Source organism: Canis aureus, chromosome 5, assembly GCF_053574225.1.
Source record: "Canis aureus isolate CA01 chromosome 5, VMU_Caureus_v.1.0, whole genome shotgun sequence".
In the NCBI taxonomy this organism is placed as follows: domain Eukaryota; kingdom Metazoa; phylum Chordata; class Mammalia; order Carnivora; family Canidae; genus Canis; species Canis aureus.
Genome location: NC_135615.1, coordinates 69126749 through 69147152, shown reverse-complemented (window position 1 = coordinate 69147152; position 20404 = coordinate 69126749). Strand labels below are relative to the sequence as shown.

Here is a 20404-nt window from a genome sequence, read left to right as displayed (position 1 = left end):
AGCTGCAGATCTGCTATGGTTCTGCCATGTATCAGGTGTGCTGGCTGAAGGAAAAGGCTCTATCTAGAACATTGCTGCTCTCAGGGGAAAGAGAAAAGAGAGATAGGGTTTTGGAGTGGGCTTGTACTAGGGAGATATGATAGTACACATCTCTTTCCAACTCCATGCTCAGTGATATCACATTGGCAGCTTGAAATCAGTCATGGTGGGAGTATTTATACCATGGAAATCAGCAAATTCTCCCCTCCCCTTCCCTGAGAGCCTGTTGTTAAGCACTTATCAGCATAGCCCCAGGAAAGGACAACAATGTTAGCTCTTAAAGCTTCTGCCCAGTGATGGCACAGGTCATGGAAGTACCACAGGTCACACACACTCATATTTTACTTGTCAAAGCAAGTTTCATGGCCAAGCTGCAATACCAGGAATATACTTCTCCCACTGGGAGAGGCCCACTAGGAGGGGCAGTGGATTATTTGTGAATAATGAAATAATGCAGTCTGCCTCTATGAAGGAGTCCAAGATGAAAATTAAAAAAGCCACTTATAACTGGCCTTGAGAAGTTCATCCATGACCTTTAACAAGGGAGTAGTTTCAGTTGGAAGCTGGGGTGGGGATGTGATTTTCAGGGAGCGAGGTATGAATTAAGATCCCTCATTCCTAAGGCTATCCAGGGGAAGGAGGGAGGCAGGTGAGTTGGTAACCAGATGGGGTGGCCAAATGGAGGCAATGTGCCTGAGTGTCATTTTAGTACTAACCAATTTTTTTCTGCAACCAAGATTGGCATGAGGGAAGGCAAAGAATGAAAGAGAAAGAATCTCATTTTGAGGGTCCTAGAAGCACAAGAGCGGGGAATGGCAGAGAGAGAGAGGGAGAGAAGGGGGGAAAGAATCTCAAGCAGACTCTGCACTGAGTGTGGAGCACATTATCAGTCTTATGACTCTGAGATCATGACCTGAGCAGAAACCAAAAATCGGACACTTAACCGACTGAGCTACCCAGGCACCCAGCATCTATCACTTTTCTGGTGGTGGGGAGGACCCAAGAAAACACAGGATCTCAGAGCCCCATCCCCTCCCCATGATCCAGGGCAAAGCCAAGGACTCGAGACACCTCCAAGGGTCTCCTCATGACTTCATGTACTGCAAGGGGCAGCAGAATGTGTTGCTGTCCATTGCGGATTGAGGGGTGGTGGGCACTGGTGACAGGTGGACTAGAAGAGGCCTCGATGGGGGTACAGGGAGCTTGCAGCAGGGACCTCTATGGACATACCTGCATGCCTTCTTGGGTGGAGCCTCGTGCAGTGATCAGCTGCTGTCACTACTGCTGCTATTAGAACAAGCCCACAGTCTCCTATCTAAAACCAGAGCAGATTCAGAATTTGGAATTCCTTTGGACTTTAGACAGAGGTGATTAGGGGCATGTGTAGTGTGTTACGTAATGTTGCTTAGTATGCTCCAGGGGCAGCCCTGTGTAATGAAATACAAGAATATTTCTGCAGCACAGTGTACAGGATACATAAATATTCTAGAGTCTCGTATTGTTTAAATCAGAATGTCTTTCAGGTCAGATTTTGCTGTCAAGTTTACTTTCAGTGCCAAAGTCTTTACAGTCTTTAAAGTCTTTACAGTTCAATCCTGGGAGTCACCCTGGCTCCTTCCTTTCCTTCCTTGCTCTCCCTCCAGATCCAAGGGGACAGCAAATGCCACCCCTCCTGTCTCCTCAACACCTCTCATGTCCTGCTCCTTCCTTCCATCCCTCCTGCCTGTCTTGGCGCAAGCCACCTTCCCCTCTCACAGGGATCCACAACCACCACCTCCTAGCTGACCTCCTGCAGACTCCAGTTTCTCCTCTCTACTGCCCCCAGAGGAGTTGCTCTAGAATGCAGACTTTTGACTTGGCCTGGGTGTCTCCTCAGGATACCAGCAGAACTGAAGAATGCTGTCTTTAATGGTCCTGGATATGGAAACCTATCTTTTGGAGTCTGGTGAGCAAGAAACAATTGTGTGCTCCCAGATGGAGGTCCAGGTGACTTACAAAGTTCCACACTGAGGTCTAAGCTATCTGCTACTCCCCCACAGAAGGAGGTGTTCTGCTGGGTGCAAGAAGCTCCCCGTACCCCACCCCCTCTCCATCCTCAGGAGTCATGGCCCCCCCTGACTGCTCAGGCAGGAGCCAGGTATGTGCCTGCCTGCTTATCAGGTACAAGTAATTTGTGCAAACACACATTCCAGAATCAATTTCTCAGGATTACGAAAGAGGACTAAGCTCCATTTTGCCTGAGAGTTCTTGCTGCAACTCCAAAAGCCAATGCTGACTCCCAGAGAGTCTGGTTGGTCACAGTCATGGCCCTGTTTCATAGGTTACTTGGGGCCACAGCTGTCTAGAATGAACGCAGGCAAGAGGCCAGCTCTCCTTCTTGTGCCTATAAAAGCCAAACAAAATCCCAGGTCCTCTCAGTTAGGGAAGCAGCCCCTGATCCCAGTGGTTACATGTATAAGACAAAAAGGAGAGAAACGGGAGCTCCAGGTTACTGGTCTAGCTTCAGTGAAAGAAGTGACCATGAGGCTTCCATTTCCCTCTCCCCTTTTGGTGTTCAAAGTTCTCCATAATTTAACTTTTAAAAAGTTGCTGTTTATGGAGCAAGTCTTTATACCAGGCCCTGTGTTCAGCTCTCTATACACTCTCACTGAGTCATTTCAATGCTCCTACTATGTCAGAACTATCATGATCTCTACCTTCTGGTTGGGAAAACTGAGTCCCAACCTGATTACTTGGCTTGCTTATCATACAGCTAGTGAAAGCTCCAATCACCTAGCATTTTCTTTTGTGATGGATGACTGTTTTTCACAAGTATTTGATGCCCCTCCCTGTTAATATCCTTGCCCTCTGAAAATTAGGCAAGAGCATATGACGTGCTTTGGCCAATGAAATATGAGCAGAAGTAACGTGTGCCATGCCAGGGAAGAAGCTTTCAAGAGCCGGTTCAGGATTCATTTACTCTCTTTTCCCTGCCTCTGAAGTTGTAAAGCCTGGGTTGAGATGGAGCCTTTATCAGCCTAGGTCTCTGACAGCCTATCTTGAGCAGACTACTAGTTGATTCAAATGAGCATATTCCTGTGAGCAAGGAACATATTTCATTGTTTTAAGCTACTGAGATGTTCTGGTTATTTCTTACTGCAGTAACACCTAGTCAGTCTTAATCAATCTCTCCCTCGTGTGGGGTCGGAATGAAGAGGCTGGACAGGAGACTCTTGCCATGTGGGTCAAAACCCACGTACCATAAGCTCTGAGTTCCAGTTACCTATACAGACTGATCCCTTGCCACCTGCCACAGTGCACCCCTTCTTCTGTGCCCTTCCTGGGCTTCACAACCCCACCTGACCTGGCAACCACTTCCCAATTTTTGTAACATGCTTCCTGCTCTTTTGCCACTCAAACCACAATTTTGAGATATGGTTTTCTAAAGAACTGGCTAAGCCCAAGCCATCTGAAAACACTTTCAGCTACTGTTTTGAGGTCACTGTGGCCAAATGCTTATTTCCATAAAAGCTGCCCATATTTCAAGAAGATGTTAGCGGTGACAAATACACTTTGTTGGAAAATGTTGCACCCTGGGCACTGCTTGTGAGGAAACCCTTGTGGAATGAACCAGAAGTTCTATTGAAAAATGATGATGCAGAACAGAGGGCACTGCATTGGAGGTGCTTCAAGAACAACATTTATTGAGCACCTACTATGTCTGGCAATCAGAATTCTGTTGTCCCTGTGTCAGGGGACTTAGATGAGACAGACAAATGTGAGCAGAAGGTGATGATACAACATGATAAATGAGGCTTGGCTGCCTATTTTAGTCATTAATTCATCTAATGCATATTTATTGAGCTCTCCTGATATGCTAGGGACTGGGCATTAAGTGCAAACCAGACACGGACTATCTTTGCTTTCCCCAAGTTTATATAGTCTAACAACCCTGAGAGAAGTAGACACAGGGTGCTAAGGGAGCATTTAGCAGAAGTAAATAACCTAATCTGGGTGGGGGTGTGGTCCTAGGATAACTTTATTAAGGAGGCAAGAGAGTCCTGAAGGATGAGCAGGAAGGAGGCAGCAAAGAAGGGGGAAGGGCATTCCAGGCGGGGGAACAGTTGAAGCAATGGCCTGGAAGCATGAATCAGCTTAGCACATTTGCTAAGTGCAAACAGTTTAGTATGACTAATGCAGAGGGTTTAAACTAAAGAGGAACAGCAGATGAGGTGAGAGACTAGACTGACAGGGGCTCCATCTCAAAGGGTCTTGGGTGCTGGCTTTAGGTGCTTGGACTTAACCTGAAGACGGTAGAAGCCCTTGCAAGAGTTTTTTGTTGCTGTTGTTGTTTTTCTTTCTTTCTTTCTTTCTTTCTTTCTTTCTTTCTTTCTTTCTTTCTTTCTTTCTTTCTTTTAAAGATTTATTTATTTATTTATTTATTTATTTATTTATTTATTCATGAGAGACACAGAGAAAGGCAGAGACCTAGGCAGAGGAAAAGCAGGCTCCCTGGGGGGAGCCCGATGTGAGACTTTTTCCCAGGACCCCAGGATCATGACCTGATCCAAAGGCAGATGCTCAACCACTGAGCCACCCAGGTGTCCCCTTGCAAGAATTTTGAGCTGGAGTGTGTGTGTGTTTTTTTTTTTAATTTATTTATTTATGATAGTCACAGAGAGAGAGAGAGAGAGAGAGAGAGAGAGGCAGAGACACAGGCAGAAGGAGAAGCAGGCTCCATGCACGGGAGCCCGATGTGGGATTTGATCCTGGGTCTCCAGGATCGCACCCTGGACCAAAGGCAGGCGCCAAACCGCTGCGCCACCCAGGGATCCCCCGCGCTGGAGTGTTTATGGTGTGAGGTACTGTAACAAAGATGCTAAACTGAAAATGGGGTAAGCAAGGTAGAAATTTACTTCTTGCTTATGTAAAAATCCAGATAGGCAAGCCAGAGTGGGCATGATGACTCCACAATCATGTGGGACCCTGGTTACTTCTGGTTTGTTGCTTTGGCATCTTCAACATGCAGCTTCCTTCTTGTGGTCCAGGAGGGCAGCTCCAGCTCCCACCATCACTTCTGCATTTCAGCCAGCAAGGAGAAGTATGAGGGATGTGGAAGACATACCCTTCCCTTTAAAGGCATAACCTAGAGCTTTCCCACATCACTTTCATTCCCATTGCACTACCCAGAATTCAGTCGCAGGGCCACTGCTAGTGGACAGGGTGCTGGGAAATGTAGTTTCTATTCTGGGCAGATAAGTGTTTATCTAAAAGGCAGACGCTCCATTACTATAAGAAGGAGGAATGCTGGGAAGCAACCAGCTGGCTTCCACAGGGAGTGACGGTCCTATTTGCCTTTTGGAAGGATCTCTCCTGGAAAGGGTGGAAGAAGGAGTGGATGGTAAGAGATCAGAGCCAAGGAAATGATCCAAATGAGAGCTACTGAGGCCTGAACCGAGGCAGAGACATCTGGGGTGGAGGAAGTGAACAGAGGCTTATGAGAGAGGTGGAGATTGAATGGACCAGGACTTGGTGACCAACTGACTATACTTCTCATTTACTATACTTACCACAGTACTGTGACCAGCGTGTAATGAGTGTTTATGAGGGAGAGAATGTGCGAGGTGAGAGCAGGAGCCAAGGACAATAGGAGTAATAATAATGGCTTCTGGAACTACCTTGACTGAGGAATATCAATATTTAAAGGTAAATATCAGGGGTGCCTGGGGGCTCAGCTGGTCAAGTGTCTGTCTTAGGCTCGGGTCATGATCCTAGGGTCCTGGGATAGAGTCCCACTTTGGGCTCCCTACTCAGTGGGGACCCTGCTTCTCCCTCTGCCAGCCATTCCCCCCTGCTTGTGCTCTCTCTCTCTCTCACTCTCTCTGACAAATAAATAAAATCTTAAATATATATATATATATATATATGAAAATATCAAATATATACTTTTTTTTAGAGAAATAACTACTACCAACTGGTCCTCCGGCTGGTTCCAAGCTTTCAGTCATTTGTAGCTATAAATGCAGTCTCTTGGGCATTAACTTGGTCTTTCCAATTCCTCCCTCCCCCCTTTCCTCCTCCCTCCCCCCTCTTCCTCCTCCTCTTCCTCATCCTCCTTCTTTCTCACTCCTTCTTCCTTTCTTTATCATTTTTTTGTCTTTCTATTTTCAAATGTTAATCTCATCCTGGACTCCAAGTCCCAGTAGGTAGGACTCGTGGTGGGAAGGGAGGTGGACACTGTCTGCCCTCTCCTCCCTGCCCTCTGATGGGGAGGAACAGAAGGAAACCAGGACCTGCGTCCTTAGGTGTCCCCTGAAGGCTCTTGGCTGGCCCCTTCTTCACTGCTTGTAACATGGCTGAGTTCCTGTCGTCACAGCCACTCGGCGCATTGTCTATAGACACAGAGTGTGGGGCTGGGCACCTCACAGGCCATGTTGGGAAAGGACTTCCTGCCAAAGAGCTGTCCTCTGCCCTCAGCCTTGGGCTTGCCTCTTTACCCCCAGCAAGCCTGCTGCCCCCATCACATCTACCCTCTGCAGCCCTAATCCCGGGGCCTGTGGACATTGGCAGAGTCTTTCTTCTTCTCTTTCTTCTTCTTGTCTGCTGGCCATCCAGTCACACCCTTGATCTTCTCTCTCCGATGCCCTTTGCACTACTTCACTTAGCACTGGGGCAGGTCAGAAGTGCAGTGGCTCAGCTGACACCCATGGGAATGCGAGGCCAATCCCCTCTAGTGGCACCCCCAAGCTTGATGAATGATTCTTTTGGCTCTGCTCCACTTGTCTAGGGCTGTGTAATAGACCACTTCAAACTTTGTGGCATGAACTACCATGAATTTTACCACCCTCATGGGTTCTGTGGGTCAGGAATTTGACAGGATGCAGGGGGGATGGCTGGACTCTGCTTGTGGTAGGCAGCCTCCAAGATGCCTCCCAGTGCTCATCCCCTTGTGTTCCAGTCTGCTCCCACTTTGTATCAAGCTGGGTCTGTGTGGTCAATCGAATATGGCAGAAGTAAAAGTACATCACTTTTGAGTTTAGGTTATAAAAGATACTGTGGTTTCTGCCTCTATGTCTTTTGGGTCATTTGGGGAGAAGCCAGCTGCTATACTGTTAGGACACTCATCCATGGAGAGGCTTGTCTGGAGAGGAACTGAGGCCTCTCTCCAATGGCCATGTGAGGAAGCTTGGAAGTGGATCCTCTGGCCCCAGAGAAAGTCTAAGATGACTGCAGCCCTTGGTCAACAGCAAGACTGAAACTTTGTGAGACACCATGAGTCAGAACCACCTAGGTGTGCAGCTCTCGGGTTCCTAACTGTCAAAAACTGATAACTATTTGTTGTTTGAAGCTGTTACATTTTTGGATAATTTGTTATGTAGCATTAGGTAACTAATATACTGCTCCAGGATGTTTGTGCCCTTAGCTGAGAAGACTCAAATGGCTGGGGGCTGGGATCACCTGGAGGCTGCTTTATTTAGGTGGCTGGTGCCTTAGCTGAGATGGCTCAAAGGTTCTGTCAGCTTTGCCACCTGGAGGGCTGACACGTGGCCTGTCCATGTGGCTTGGCTTGTCATGGCATAGTAGCTGGGCATGAGAAGGAGTGTCTGTAGAGTAAGCTTTCCAAAGCTCGCCTCAAAGTCAAGCAGAGTAATTTCCACTGTGTTCTGCTGCTACAGGTGAATCACCAAGGATAGTCCAGATTCCAGGGGAAGGAATTTAACTGATTCTCTTGATGGATGAGTGATGAGGTCACATTGCAGAAGAATAAGTGGGATGGGAGATATGATGGCTATCTTTGCAAAATACAGTTAGAGCTCTGCCTCAGGGAGAGGAACCTATTGGTCTGCCCCTCAGGAAAGAAGGGATACATGGCTTTTTACCAGCAACTCACCTCCAGCCCTTGGAATTGTGCTGGTTCTGCTCAAGTGCCACTTCCTATTAAGCCCTGAGAGGAGCTGGCTATCCTCTGAACTTGGAAAGTAGAGTAGTACATGTCTTTTCTTCTCAGCTGTGGATTATGGTGCTAATTTCCCTTTCTGGATAAACAAGGAAGGTCCCAGCTGGCACCTTCTCCCATCAATGCCCACCACCCTTTCCCTACCAGCCAGTCAGTCCTGTACTCATCTACTAGCTAGGAATGATGACCTCATTTTGCAGAGCAGGAAGTAATCTGACTAAGGTCATGTAGCCAGCACAGTAGAGCAGGGACTAAGTACCCTGACCCCTAAGTCCATGCTCTAGGGCCCTAGGATTCCAGAAAGTCTACTGGGCATTGGAACCTTAGCCTTGGTCTCCTCAGGGCTCTGCTGAGGGTGAGGTCAGTGTGAGCAGTGTGAGAGGGAGGGGCTGGACTCTGCCTGAGGATTTGGGCTAGTAATTAGGTGTGCTGTTGGGTGAAAGGGCAGGAGAAGCAAGAAAAGGAAAATCCACTTTTACTTCCTTTTCAGGCCTGTCCCCAGTCAGTGAGTTTTTCAGTGGCTAGAGGGTGACAGCCCTAGACTCACTGGCCCTCTGTGTTTGTTGAACTGAAACCCCCTCTCTGTCTTGGAACCTTTGGTTGGAGAGCCCTCTGAGCTCCTGGGACCTGTGAGCACTGGAGAGATTTCTGGCCCCAGTGAACAGGTCTCTTGCCAGTGTCCAGCCTGCCCGGCCCTTCTGCTCCCTGTGACCCCCTACTTCCCATCATGCCACACCTCCAGATTCCAGGATGGGGCAGTTCCTAGCGCCTAATGCCTGCCAGGCACTGAGCTCTGGGGACCCAGAAATAAGTGACATATAGCCTCTGTCCTTGAACAGGTCACAGTCTAGCAGAAGGAGAAACATGAGGTATTAACTGCCCGGTGTCAGGGCACAAAGGTAAGAATCACAAAGGTGAGAATGGCTAACTAATGATAAAAGGTAACAACATGGATGAATCTCAGAATCATCCTGCAAAACCAAAGAGTACAGACTGTATGATTCCATTTTTAAAAAGCTCCAGGCCAGGTAAGACTACAGATTATATATAGAGAGAAGTGAGATCAGTAGTTCCTTGGGGAGGTGCGGGGGGTGGGGTGTTCGGCTGGGAAGAGGTGGGAGGTGATGGATGTTCTGTAGAGTGTCCTGAGGATGAAGAATATTCTGAAGTGGTGAAAATGCTCAAAATTTTGATAGTAGTGTGGGTCACATGAGAATATTTTCTTGTTAAAGCTGAACACCTTGTTAAAACTGTATGCCTAAGATCTGTGAATTTCATCATATGCATGGACAGCATTCAAAATAGTCCCCAGTGACCTCTGCATCCCGGTGGGCATGCCCTTGTGCAAACCCTGCCCCCTGGATTGTATTGGGGGGGTCTGTGTGGCCCATAGAATATGGCAGAAATGACGGTGAGTCACTGCTGAGATTAGGTTATAAAAGACACTGCTGTACCATCTTAGTCTCTCTCTCTGCGTGTTCTGGAAGAGGTCATGTGCTGAGCATCCCTATGGAGAAGGGCATGTGGCAGAGGCACTGAAGCCTCCTACCGAGAGCGATATGAGTGAACTTATGGTACGTGGGCCCTTCAGTCCCAGGTAAAGCCTTCGGTGTCTGCAGCCTTGGCTCGCTGCTTGACCACAAACTCATGAGAGACCGTCAGCCAGGCCACCCAGCTAAACTGCCTCCTGACTCTGCCTCTCAGAAGTTGTGTGAGATAGTAAATACTTATTGCTTTAAGCCATTACGTTTTGGGCGTTATTTGTTCTGCAGCTATAAATGATGAATACAATATTTGAATAAATAAAGTGTGGGGAAAACAGCCCCTAAGTGCTCTTGGCCCAGCTGGCTTTCCTGGGGACCTTCAGGTACTTTCTGTGACTCAGATTTCTAGGCTCAGTCTCCAGAACAGGGAGATGAGGGGCCTGGAGCTCTGTCCAGACATCAGGAACTGGTGTCCCCAACATAGCCACAGCTTCTACCCACAGCAGCAACCCCGAAACAGCTGCACACAGCCCCCAGCCTGCATCTGCTGTGGGAAGAAGACTCCAAAAATGCTCCTTCACCCCCACCCCTACCCCTGCCTTGTGGCTCTGTGTACCTGCAGGAATCCACGCAGGGCTTAGAAGCTAATCACAGCTACTATTTTTGGAACACTTTTTATGTATCAGGTGATATGCAAAGTGCCTTCTGTGCATCTTTTAATTTACTCTTCCCATCATATTAGATATTACTAAACCTATTTTACGGCTGGGAAAACTGAGACTCAGCATATTGAAGCCAGCTGCCCGGGTCCTAGAGCTACTAGGTGTGGCCGCTTTAGACTTAAATCCAGATTTGTCTAGTTCCCCAACTGAAAGGCCGGGAAGCAGCAACCCCAGTCCTGAAAATATTGTTCTTATCTATTCCCTGTGAGAAAAAAACCCATTCACATTTTTTTTTTTTTTTTGTCAGAGAAAAGGCCACAATCTCAACCCAGATTACTTGGGCCATGATATAAAAAGACTGGTTGATGATATTCCAGTGCCAGAATCTCAGAGATCACGGGAATCCCAGAGGAGGAAACTGGGATCCAGAGAGGAAAGTGACTTTCCCAAGGACTCCTGCCTGGTGCTGTTTTACTGCAGTGCTCTGCCTCTGCCACACAGAGGGGAATGGTCACCCTGAGGTAGAGGCACAATAGGGTAAAGGATGGCTTTGGGGGAGGAGAATGAAAGAGAGAGGGAAGTCAAAGGTAACAATGGCAAAATTAAAATCTCCTAATTTTGTCTTGGGTCAACCCCGTAATGGCTAGGGGCTATGTGAACCAGCATCACAGATGGTCCCCTGGAGAGCCTAGGCAGCACCAGAGGACATCACAGAACAGCTTCGAGAACAGTGCCTGGTTTGTGGCAGGGCCTGCTAAAAAGCACTGTGTTACTCATTTGTGCTGATCTTAGGTTGCCCTATTCATTCATTCATTCAAAAAGTATTTATTGACCATCTGCTATCTGCTAAGTACTGGTTTAGGAGCATGAGATATTTCAGTGAACACAAGTTCCTTGTCCTTATGAAGTTTAAAATACATAGACTTAATATATAAATTCCAATGTATCCTATAAAGTGAAAGTTATTGCCAAAGAAGAAAACGTAAAGAGAGGGTAAGACCTGAGAGTGAAAACAGTGCGTGGTGGGATGGAGGGGTGGGTGGGTTGACATCTTTACAAGGAGGATCAGGTCAGCTTCCTTGTGAAGGTTTCTTTCTTTCTTTTTTAATTTATTTATTTATCCCCCCCCTCTTTTTAAATTTAATTTAATTTAGGGACCCTGGGATCATGCCCTGAGCCAAAGGCAGATGCCCAACTGACTGAACCACCAGATGCCTCAGAAGATTTCTTTTGATCAAAGACTTGAAAGAGGTGAGATGTGCCATATCCAAGTGAGTTATATGGACACCTTGAGGAAGCACAGTCCCAGCAAAATACATAGCTGATATATTAGAGGTAGACGGAAATTATGTCTGCCGTTTACTCTCAAATAGTTCAGAAAAAAATAAATTATATGGACACTTAGATATAAGTAGATACACAGTATGCTTGTGTATACACCCATATATAAATATACATGTACGCAGAGAAAAAGAATGATACAAATAGTGTTAAAATGTTAATATTTGGGGAATCTAGGTGAAGGGTATATACTTTTTTTTTAGAAATTCTCTGTATGAATTTTCAAAATAAAATATTGTTTTAAAGAATTTATATATATATGTATATATATAATTTTATTTATTTAAGAGAGAAAGAGAGCATAAGCAAGGGAAGGGGCAGAGGGAGAGGGAGAAGCAGACTCCCTGCTGAGTAGGGAGACAGATAGGGGGCTGGATCCAGGACCCTGAAATCATGACCTGAGCCGAACACAGCTGCTTAACCGGCTGAACCACCCAGGTGCCCCAAGGTTTTATATTCTTAAAAAAGAAGAAAAGTTTCTAGGCGGAGGGAGCAGCCTGTGGGAAGAGCCTAAGGCAAGAGAATGCCTGAGGGGCGCCCAGCTGGTTCAGTCAGTGGAGCACGTGACTCTTGATCTCAGGGTTGTGTGTTCAAGCTTCACACTGGGTATAGAGATTACTCAAAAATAACTTGATTATTAAAGAAAAAAAAAAGAGACAGAGAGTGCCTGAATATGTGAAGGGAACACTTAAGAGTGTCAGCAAAGAGAGAAAGGGGATACATTAGTGGTTTTTACCTGCCTGGACTGCAATCCTCTTCTTTAGATAATGACGACCTATTTTTCCTTTGGGGAACCACCCTTTTTTCACTGTCTTTCCCTATTGACCCCATCTCCCACCTGGGGGAAAGGGGTGGCTCTAGACCCGGGCCCAGCCAATCAGAGACAGGGCTGAGGAGACAGTCCTGGGGTCCAGGGCTGGTGCTGTTGTGAGAGTCCACCTGAGGAAGAAACAGGTCCTGAGGAATGCAGAACTGAGATCTGAAGCAAAGTCTGCATCTGAACTTTCCCCCTCCAGTGGCTTCCATACATGAGGCAAAAAGAACTCTGCCTTTGGCTTGAGCCAATGTGAGTGGAATTTTTTCTTACTCGCTACAAAAAAAAAAAAAAAAAAAATGTATTGACTGATTCAAAGTGTCAGGGACAGCTTCTCTGAGGAAAGGACATTTACACAGAAACCTGCAGGATGAGCAGCAGCAGGGCAGGTGAAGAGGTGGGGAAAATGTTCCAGGCAGAGGGACCAGCAAAGGCCAAGGCCCCAGGAAAGGGTGAAGTGGGTTGGAGGACCCATAGGACAGTGGGCGAAGTGGTGGCAGGAGAGCTAGGAACTGGGCAGAGAGGAGGCTGGAGCCAGGTCCCTGATGGGAGGCCTCACAGGTGGTGTCAGGAATTGGGGACTTTACCCCACTAGCAACAGGGAAGTCTTGCAGCCTTTGAAATAAGGAGTGACTTAATTTGCATTTTGCCATTATTTGCATTTTAATAACTCTGGGGGCTGTGTGGGGACTAAATTGACAGGAAGGAATAGTACAGGGGGATTACTTAGAAAATTATTGTAGACCTCTGGGCTAGAGATGATGAGCATGACTCAGACAGAGTCAGGGTAGCGGGCAGAACAGAGATTGGATGGCTTTTGTGGCAGCTAGTTTCCCAAGATGGTCCCAGCGAACCAGACTCATCCCACATTGAATCTGGGACAGCTCTATGACCTACTACAGCCAATAGAATGCAGAGGAAGTGACAGTGTGCCTTTCAAGGGCAGGAGGCCTGCTGTCCATGTCATTAAGGACTCTGCTAAGTGGCCTCTGTGAAGAGGCCTACCCAAAGGACCCAGAGTCTCTCACAGACACCAAGTGTGGATAGAAGCCTCTGGCTCCCTCTAGAGTGGAACCGTTGACTCTGGCTCTGACGACCTATCACACGAGCACAGTCTCCGTATCTCTGACTGGCGCACAGTCTCTCTATCTCTGACTGGTGCGTTCACTGGAGGCCTAAGAATGTGGGGATGTTTAGTCAGCGGAGGGGGAGGGGAGCAGAGAACCCTGAGATACAGACATGTTTGCCTGGCCCCACTTTTCCTGGGTGTGAATGAGCAGTTGTCCAGAGGAGAACATGACCACTATAGTAATTGAGAAAGATGCCCAGCTTGGGTCAGGCTTGCGTGACTCAGTGCTCAGCACATGGGACCTGGTCCCAATTTCTTGGGGGAATGGAATGGAACTATACCACCCACCGCCTCATACTAGGTTGACTCTCCCTGAGCCCCTGACCCCTGCTGGGTATCCCTCAGCTCAGGTCTGCAGACAAACCTCCCTGTGGGGCTGCTTCTCCCACACTGCCTCAGCAGTATCCTTCTGATACGTTTCTGGATTTTCTCCTCTGGCCTCCTGCATCCCAGGGTAATAAGAGTAGTTGGTACTACTTAGAATGCATTTATGAAGGTATGTACCAGGCACTAGGCAAAAGCTTTTACAATACTCATGGATTCCTTACACCAGTTCTAGGAAGTAAGTATTCTTGTGGCCATTTTATAGATGACTAAAGGGGGGGTTCACACAGGATAAGTAAGTTTGCCAAGGTCACACAGCCAGGAGATGGATAGAGGCTTATCTACCCCTGAAATGTGTTTTCTTGTTATCTAGAGACAGTATGGCTCTAGATAAATGTTCAGCCCAGGATGGTTTTTGCCCCATCCTACCTCTGATGATAAGACCCTGATACCTCTTTCAAGAGTACACAGCTTTGACCTCTTTGCCTGCTATGCTTCAAGTTCATTGAAGCAGGGGTTCTCAAAGTGTGGTTCCTGGGCCAGCAGCCTCAGCATCACCTGGGAACTTGTCCAAAATGCATATTGTCCAGCCTACCCCAGACTTACTGAATCTGAAACTCTGGGGTGAAGCCCAGACATCTGTTTGGACAAGGCTTCCAGGTGATTTTGCTGCACACCCATCTGAGAACCACTGGAGAAGGTGGGAGGGGTCCTGTTTTTTTTCCATTCCCTCCTGTGCGGCTCCCGGGGTTGGCAGCTGGAGAAAGGGAGGATTTTCAGCTGAGTAGTTTGTATTTGGTTGTTATTGTTTTCCTATCACATTTGTCAGAAATGACTCAGGTCCGGCTTGGGAGAGGGTGTGGGAATTCCTTAACTGTCACACCCTATTACTATTTTTTCACATTTCTGCTCAGCCTGAAAAAAGAGTGAAAGTAAACATAAAGTGATCCAAACTACCAAATTCAGCATCTCAGCACCTGGTCTGTGTAGGGAAGGGGTGTCACAATAGTCCTACATTCAGTCAACATCCTCGAACTTCCGCTGCTCAATGCCTCACCAATGCTTGGTTCTGCCTGCCTCTGTGTCAGGGGACACAGACACCTCACTAATAACTAGAATTCTGGGTTCCCAGAGTCAGGGTCCAAGGTTTGCTCTCACATGACCCTGGGCTATGCCATTCCAATTTCCTCACTGTGCAGCCTTGAGGTTGAGTCCTGGCACTGCCACCTGCCAGCTGTGTGATGTTGAGAAATATCATTTGGCCTCTCTAGGCCTCAGATTCCTCCACAGTGAAATGAGAGTAATAATTCCTGCCTGGCAGGCTTGCTGTGAGGATGGAAGAAATGTATGTAGCATAGTGGTGCCACACACTCACTGTGTGACCTGGAGGAGGTTAGCCTCTCCTGTGTGTTGCCTCCCCTATAATACCAACAGCAGACATCACATAGGGTGGCGGTGAGGTCAGGGGTTACATCCGTCTTACAGCAAGGCCATGAGATGGCAAGTACCCTGGCAATGTTAGCTATTATTACCACGAAGTGCATAATGTGGTGCCCGGGGCCCAGAAGATGCTCTATCCATGGTGGCTGCTGGTATTATTCGTTTCCATCCTTAACTTGAAGACAGTTCTGACCTTACAATGCCTATGACTGCTTTCAGCTCCGGGTTGCTTCAGAGTCTCCCTTTCACTGATGCCTTCTGGGAGTTTGCAGTTGATGCCCTTTCTGCCAGTTCATCTTTTTTTTTTTTTAAGATTTTATTTATCTATTTGACACAGAGAGAGAGTATGCACACAAACAGGGGGAGCTGCAGGTGGAGGGAGAGGGAGAAGCAGGCTCCCCGCTGAGCAGGGAGCCTGGTACATATGTGACTCCCAGGACCCTGGGATCACGACCTGAGTCAAAGACAGACACTTCACCAACAGGCACCCCTCTGCCAGTTCATCTTGTGTCTGACTCTGAGTTCCAGCCTCTCTTGGGTCTCCTGTTGTTTGCTCTTGGTTTGGTCTTTGCTTTCTTTGTTCTGGCTTCCTGCCCCATTCCTAGGTTCTATCTCATAGGCATAAAGTTTGCCAGATCAAAGTTGAGTCCCAGCTCTGTTACTCACTAGCTGTGTGACCTTAAACACAGGATTTAACCCCAATTTTTTCATCTGTAAAGTGGGACCAATAGGGGAGCCTGGGTGGGTCAGTTGGTGAAGTATCTGCCTTTGGCTGATATCGTGATCTCAGGCTCCTGAGACTCCCTGCTGTCAGACTCCCTGCTCAGTGGGGAGCCTACTTGTCCCTCTGCCCCTCCCCCAACTTGTGCTCTCCCTCTGTCAAATAAATAAATAAAATCTTAAAAATAAATAAAATGGGAGTAATACTGAGAATTTTGCAGGGCTGTCTAAAGATTAAATGCAGTCATTGTCAATATTCAGCATGGTCAGGGCCTGTTGCCCATCCAGTGCTCCACGATGCTTATTTACTTCTCTTTCCATTTCTTCCTATGGTCCAAATCCCATAATCATTCTGACCTGGTATACTGATCTGTAAAAGGGGGAAATAACATTTCCAGCCTCTGTATGATATTCAGTTTCCTTTTTTCTTTAGTGTTTTGACTTTATTGGGGTGGAAAAAGCAACAATGTACCGTACTAAAGACTCTGCTTTCTCCCATCCCTTGCTGCTATGTGGCGCTGAGAATGTTTTAGACAATGATATGAAAGGAAGTGTTGAGTAGTGGTATGGATTGAACTGTGTCCCCACCTCCCCCAAAATTCTGTGAAAGTTCTAAGCCCCAGTACTGCAGAATGTGATCTCATTTGAAAATAGGGTCTTTACTGGGGTGCCTGGGTGGCTCAATGGGTTAACGGTCTGCCTTTGGTTCAGGCCATGATCCCAGTGTCCTTGGGATGGAGCCCCATCATGTCATTGCCAGTTGAGGGTTCCCTGCTTCTCATCTCCCTCTGCCCCTCCCCCCTTCCTATCCCTCCCCTTTTCCTACCCCTCTGCCTGTACTCTCTCTCTTGCTCTTTCTCTTAAATAAATAAAATCTTAAAAAAAAAAAAAAAGAAAATAGGCTCTTTATATAGATAATCAAGTTAAAATGAGGCCATTAGGGTGGGCCCTCGCCCAATATAATTAGAGTCCTTATTAAAAGGGGAAATTTGGACACAGGGAAGATGACATGAAGACACACAGTGAGAAGACAGCCATATGAGCAGGGGAAGATTCTCCCCTAGAACCATCAGAGAGAGCATGGCACGCCGACACCTTGGTTTTGGACTTCTAGCCTCCAGAACCGTGAGACAATAAGTATCTTGTTTCAAGCCACCCAGTTTTTGGTACAGCAGCCCTAGGAAATTAAGCAATGTGCAATGGCTGATGGCCTCCTGAGCAAGCTCTCCTGGTGACTGCAGTGTGTAGCGCTGGTACTTAACATAGTCAACATAGTCGACAATTGGCACGGAGATGGGCACTGATGAGTCAGAGGGGACACTGAACATGAACAAGTCATACTGATTAAATGTTAGCCCTGTGAATGCTCCAGCAGCCATGTTGGGCCATGAGGCTAAAGCCCAGGAACTAAGGATGGCAGAATTGAAAGAAGGGAGGAGCCTTGGTTCCTGATGACTTTGTGAAGCTTCCACGCCAGACGTGGACTGCCCACCTCCAACGGTATACTATAGACATAGAAGGATAAACCTGTGTTTGTTCCTCACTTTGTGAATTTTGACCTTTTATTTTCCTCAGCCAAACCCAAATTGAACCGATGTGCAATCCCATGAGGCATTGGGAAGCCTGAATGAAATGATGAGCCAGAAAGTATTTCGTAAACCCTCCAGTTCTCTACACACGTAAGGCATTTTTATTTAGGAAGAATAGGTTGATATTGACTGACGCCATCCTGGCCAGAGATCAAAGGCTCTTTGTCCTGCTTCAGCCACATGTTTTTGAGAGCTGTGCATGGATAACAGTGGTACAAGAGACTGGCAGAAGAGGGGCCACCAGCCTCTGGCTTGGATGCCAGCAGGATGACTGGGTGGCTTTTGTTGAGCTGGGGCCAAAATGACCAGGCACTGGTTGGCAGGTGCACATAAAGGCTAAACTGGGATGGTTGGGTGTAAATCTGGCTCCAGCTTCCCTTGCTATGTAACCCTGGGCAGGTTACAGAACTTCTCTGATTTTCAGATTCGTCATCTGTAAAATGGGAACAGTTATAGCCCCTATAACATAGAGTTATCATGGAGATTCAGTGACATCACATACCCAGTAGGGAAAAAAATAAATCCACAGCTTATCTGTATCCAGCCCAGGTTACAGACTTTTCTGTTCTGACTACTAACCCTTGACAAATTAAAAATGGACAGAGTGCATTCTGGCTTGTTCCTTCTTACCTTGTTTGATTCATTTAATAAAAATACTAAATGTGTCCACCATGTGCTTTACCATGTACCAAGTGATAAAAGAGCTAGTAAGGGGGACTTAGCCATGGTATCCAAATACAGCCAGCTCAGAGAATATTAAAAAAAAAAAGCAGAGCCAAAGTTTGTTAGAGTGTCCCTCCTCTTCTCTTACTATCATCTTTTCTTGAGGGCTCTCTTTGAGGTTTCTGCCATAGTCATGCTGGTCTACCTCCTCCTAATCAGTAGATATTTAGTCTCAGGAGGACCTTAGTCACTAGTTCATATCATGGTGCAAATGACTACAAATCTCTCAAAGCAGGGACCTGCATGACCTGCAAATGACCCATCCTGTGAAGTGGACTGAAAGGCTGCTCCTATGCATAAAAGCAAGAAGGTTCAAGGCAGAAGGGCCTAGAAAATTCATTCAGTCTGAACTCTCTCCGTTCATGGAGGGGAAATCAAGCCAGGCAGAAGTAACCTTGGTCTAATCAGGATGACCCAACCAGTGGTCATGTGGCCAGGCTGAGTGAGGAGTAGAAAATGGCTCTTCCATACTCCCGTGGTCTATATCATATGTATGCTAGGCATGTTCTGATTAGATTGCACAGGATGCCCTAGGGAGATACAAGGCAGGATAAGAAGTGTCTCTTGCTTTCAAGAAGCCTACAGTCCGGCAGAGAACATAAACACAGGTGTTAGACTAAAAAGCCCTTTAACCCCACTGATTAGACTGATTTTTTTTAATTTTTATTTATTTATGATAGTCACAGAGAGAGAGAGAGAGAGGCAGAGACACAGGCAGAGGGAGAAGCAGGCTCCATGCACCGGGAGCCTGATGTGGGATTCGATCCCGGGTCTCCAGGATCGCGCCCTGGGCCAAAGGCAGGCGCCAAACCGCTGCGCCACCCAGGGATCCCTAACCCCACTGATTAGAAATGCTGCCCATTGCATATCAAATTCTCCAATATGCATGAGACTGTTCTAGACTCTGTTCTGTTCTACTGCTGTCTCTTCCTGCACAGCAACATGATGTTTTAAAGACTAGCTTTATAAAATATTTTGATATCTGGTAGAGGAAGTCTTTTTTTTTTTTTTAAAGAATGTCTTGGCTATTCTTGTATGATCACTGTTTCAGATTAACTTTTTAAAAATATTTTATTTATTTATTTGAGAGAGAGAGAGAGAGCATGGGGAGCAGGAGGGGCAGAGGGAGAAGCAGACCACTGAGCAGGGATCTGTATATTGGACTCCATCCCAGGACTCCAGGGTCATGACCCAAGCTGAAAGCAGATACCCAGTGGGCTGAGCCATGCAGGGACCCCTCAGATGAACTTTTGAATTAGCTTTTGAGTAACACAGATACTGAATCTTCTTCAGCACTCTTGTTCATGCCAGGCACTGGGCATTCAGAGGAGTCAGGCACTGAGTTCCTGCCCTTGGGAGTTCACAAAATAGCTGGGAAGTATAACCAAACAAGAAGTGTAAAGCAACAACAGGTATCTCATGCTCTGGGTAACCAGAGCCCAATGAGTGAGGAGTCCACACAGATATGACTGCTGTGAGTTCCATTGTCCCTCCAGGCTAGGAAAGTCATGGGGGTGAGCAGGAGTCTGTCAGGTACAGAAGAGAAAAAAAAAAAAAAAGCTCTATGTTGAGGAAGTCAGAGAATGCATTTTGGAGGAGACATTTTACTTGAAGGTGAGTAGGAGTTTGCCCGATTCAGAGGGTGAGATGAAGGAAGAGATTGCCCTGAGCTGGGAAAGTCACATCTCTGAAGACATTTTAGCTGGATTTTGAGTTGGAGGAAGCAGAGAAGATGCTGGAGGAGATAATGAGGAAAAGTAGATGACATTTGACCTGGGCTTTGAGGGATGAATGAGCAGGACACCAGAGGAGAGGAGAGGCACCCCGAGTGGAGGTAGTCAGAGAAGGTTTCCCGGAGCAAATAGGAAACCTCGTGGCTTCCTGCCCGCTCCCTGAGATCCAAGATCCAGGCCCTAAGCTTCCCAGCGCGTAGGCGCTCGGGATTCTGAGGTGGCGGCTCTGCAGTTGCCGTTTCCCAGCGTGGGGTAGCCGCGGAGCACGCTCGGCTGCGAGGATTGAAGCTTACTCAGGTTTGCGGAGCAGGGGTGGCAGAGCTGAATGCTTTATGTCGGAATCGACCAATGGGATGGCGGCACCCGGTTGCCAGGGCGACGGAGGGGGCAGAGTGGGGCGGGGCCTGGGCTCCAGGGGCGGGGCCGGGGCGGGGCTTATATAAGCGGGCGGCGGGCGGCGGGCGGGGCGT

At 47.3% G+C, this 20404-nt stretch overlaps 1 protein-coding gene and 1 long non-coding RNA gene across 3 annotated transcripts in view; one reads left to right on the top strand and one right to left on the bottom strand.

The window, feature by feature from the left end:
• The window catches only part of AK2 (adenylate kinase 2), a 29398-nt gene extending 28025 nt beyond the window's left edge, over positions 1-1373 (bottom strand). The window contains exon 1 of the mRNA XM_077898608.1: positions 1270-1373. Within this exon, the coding sequence (XP_077754734.1) occupies positions 1270-1275 (6 nt within the window). The 5' untranslated portion in view covers positions 1276-1373. The remainder of the gene's footprint in view (positions 1-1269) is intronic.
• A 3866-nt stretch (positions 1374-5239) lies between these two features.
• Positions 5240-17975, top strand: LOC144313500 (uncharacterized). Of its 2 annotated transcripts, none has more exons than XR_013379146.1 (4): positions 5240-5419; positions 10429-10642; positions 11276-11372; positions 17465-17975. It is a non-coding gene; the product is annotated as an uncharacterized LOC144313500 (long non-coding RNA). The 2 variants fall into 2 exon arrangements; XR_013379147.1 differs by lacking the exon at positions 5240-5419 and adding an exon at positions 8259-8874.
• Positions 17976-20404: the final 2429 nt, after the last annotated feature.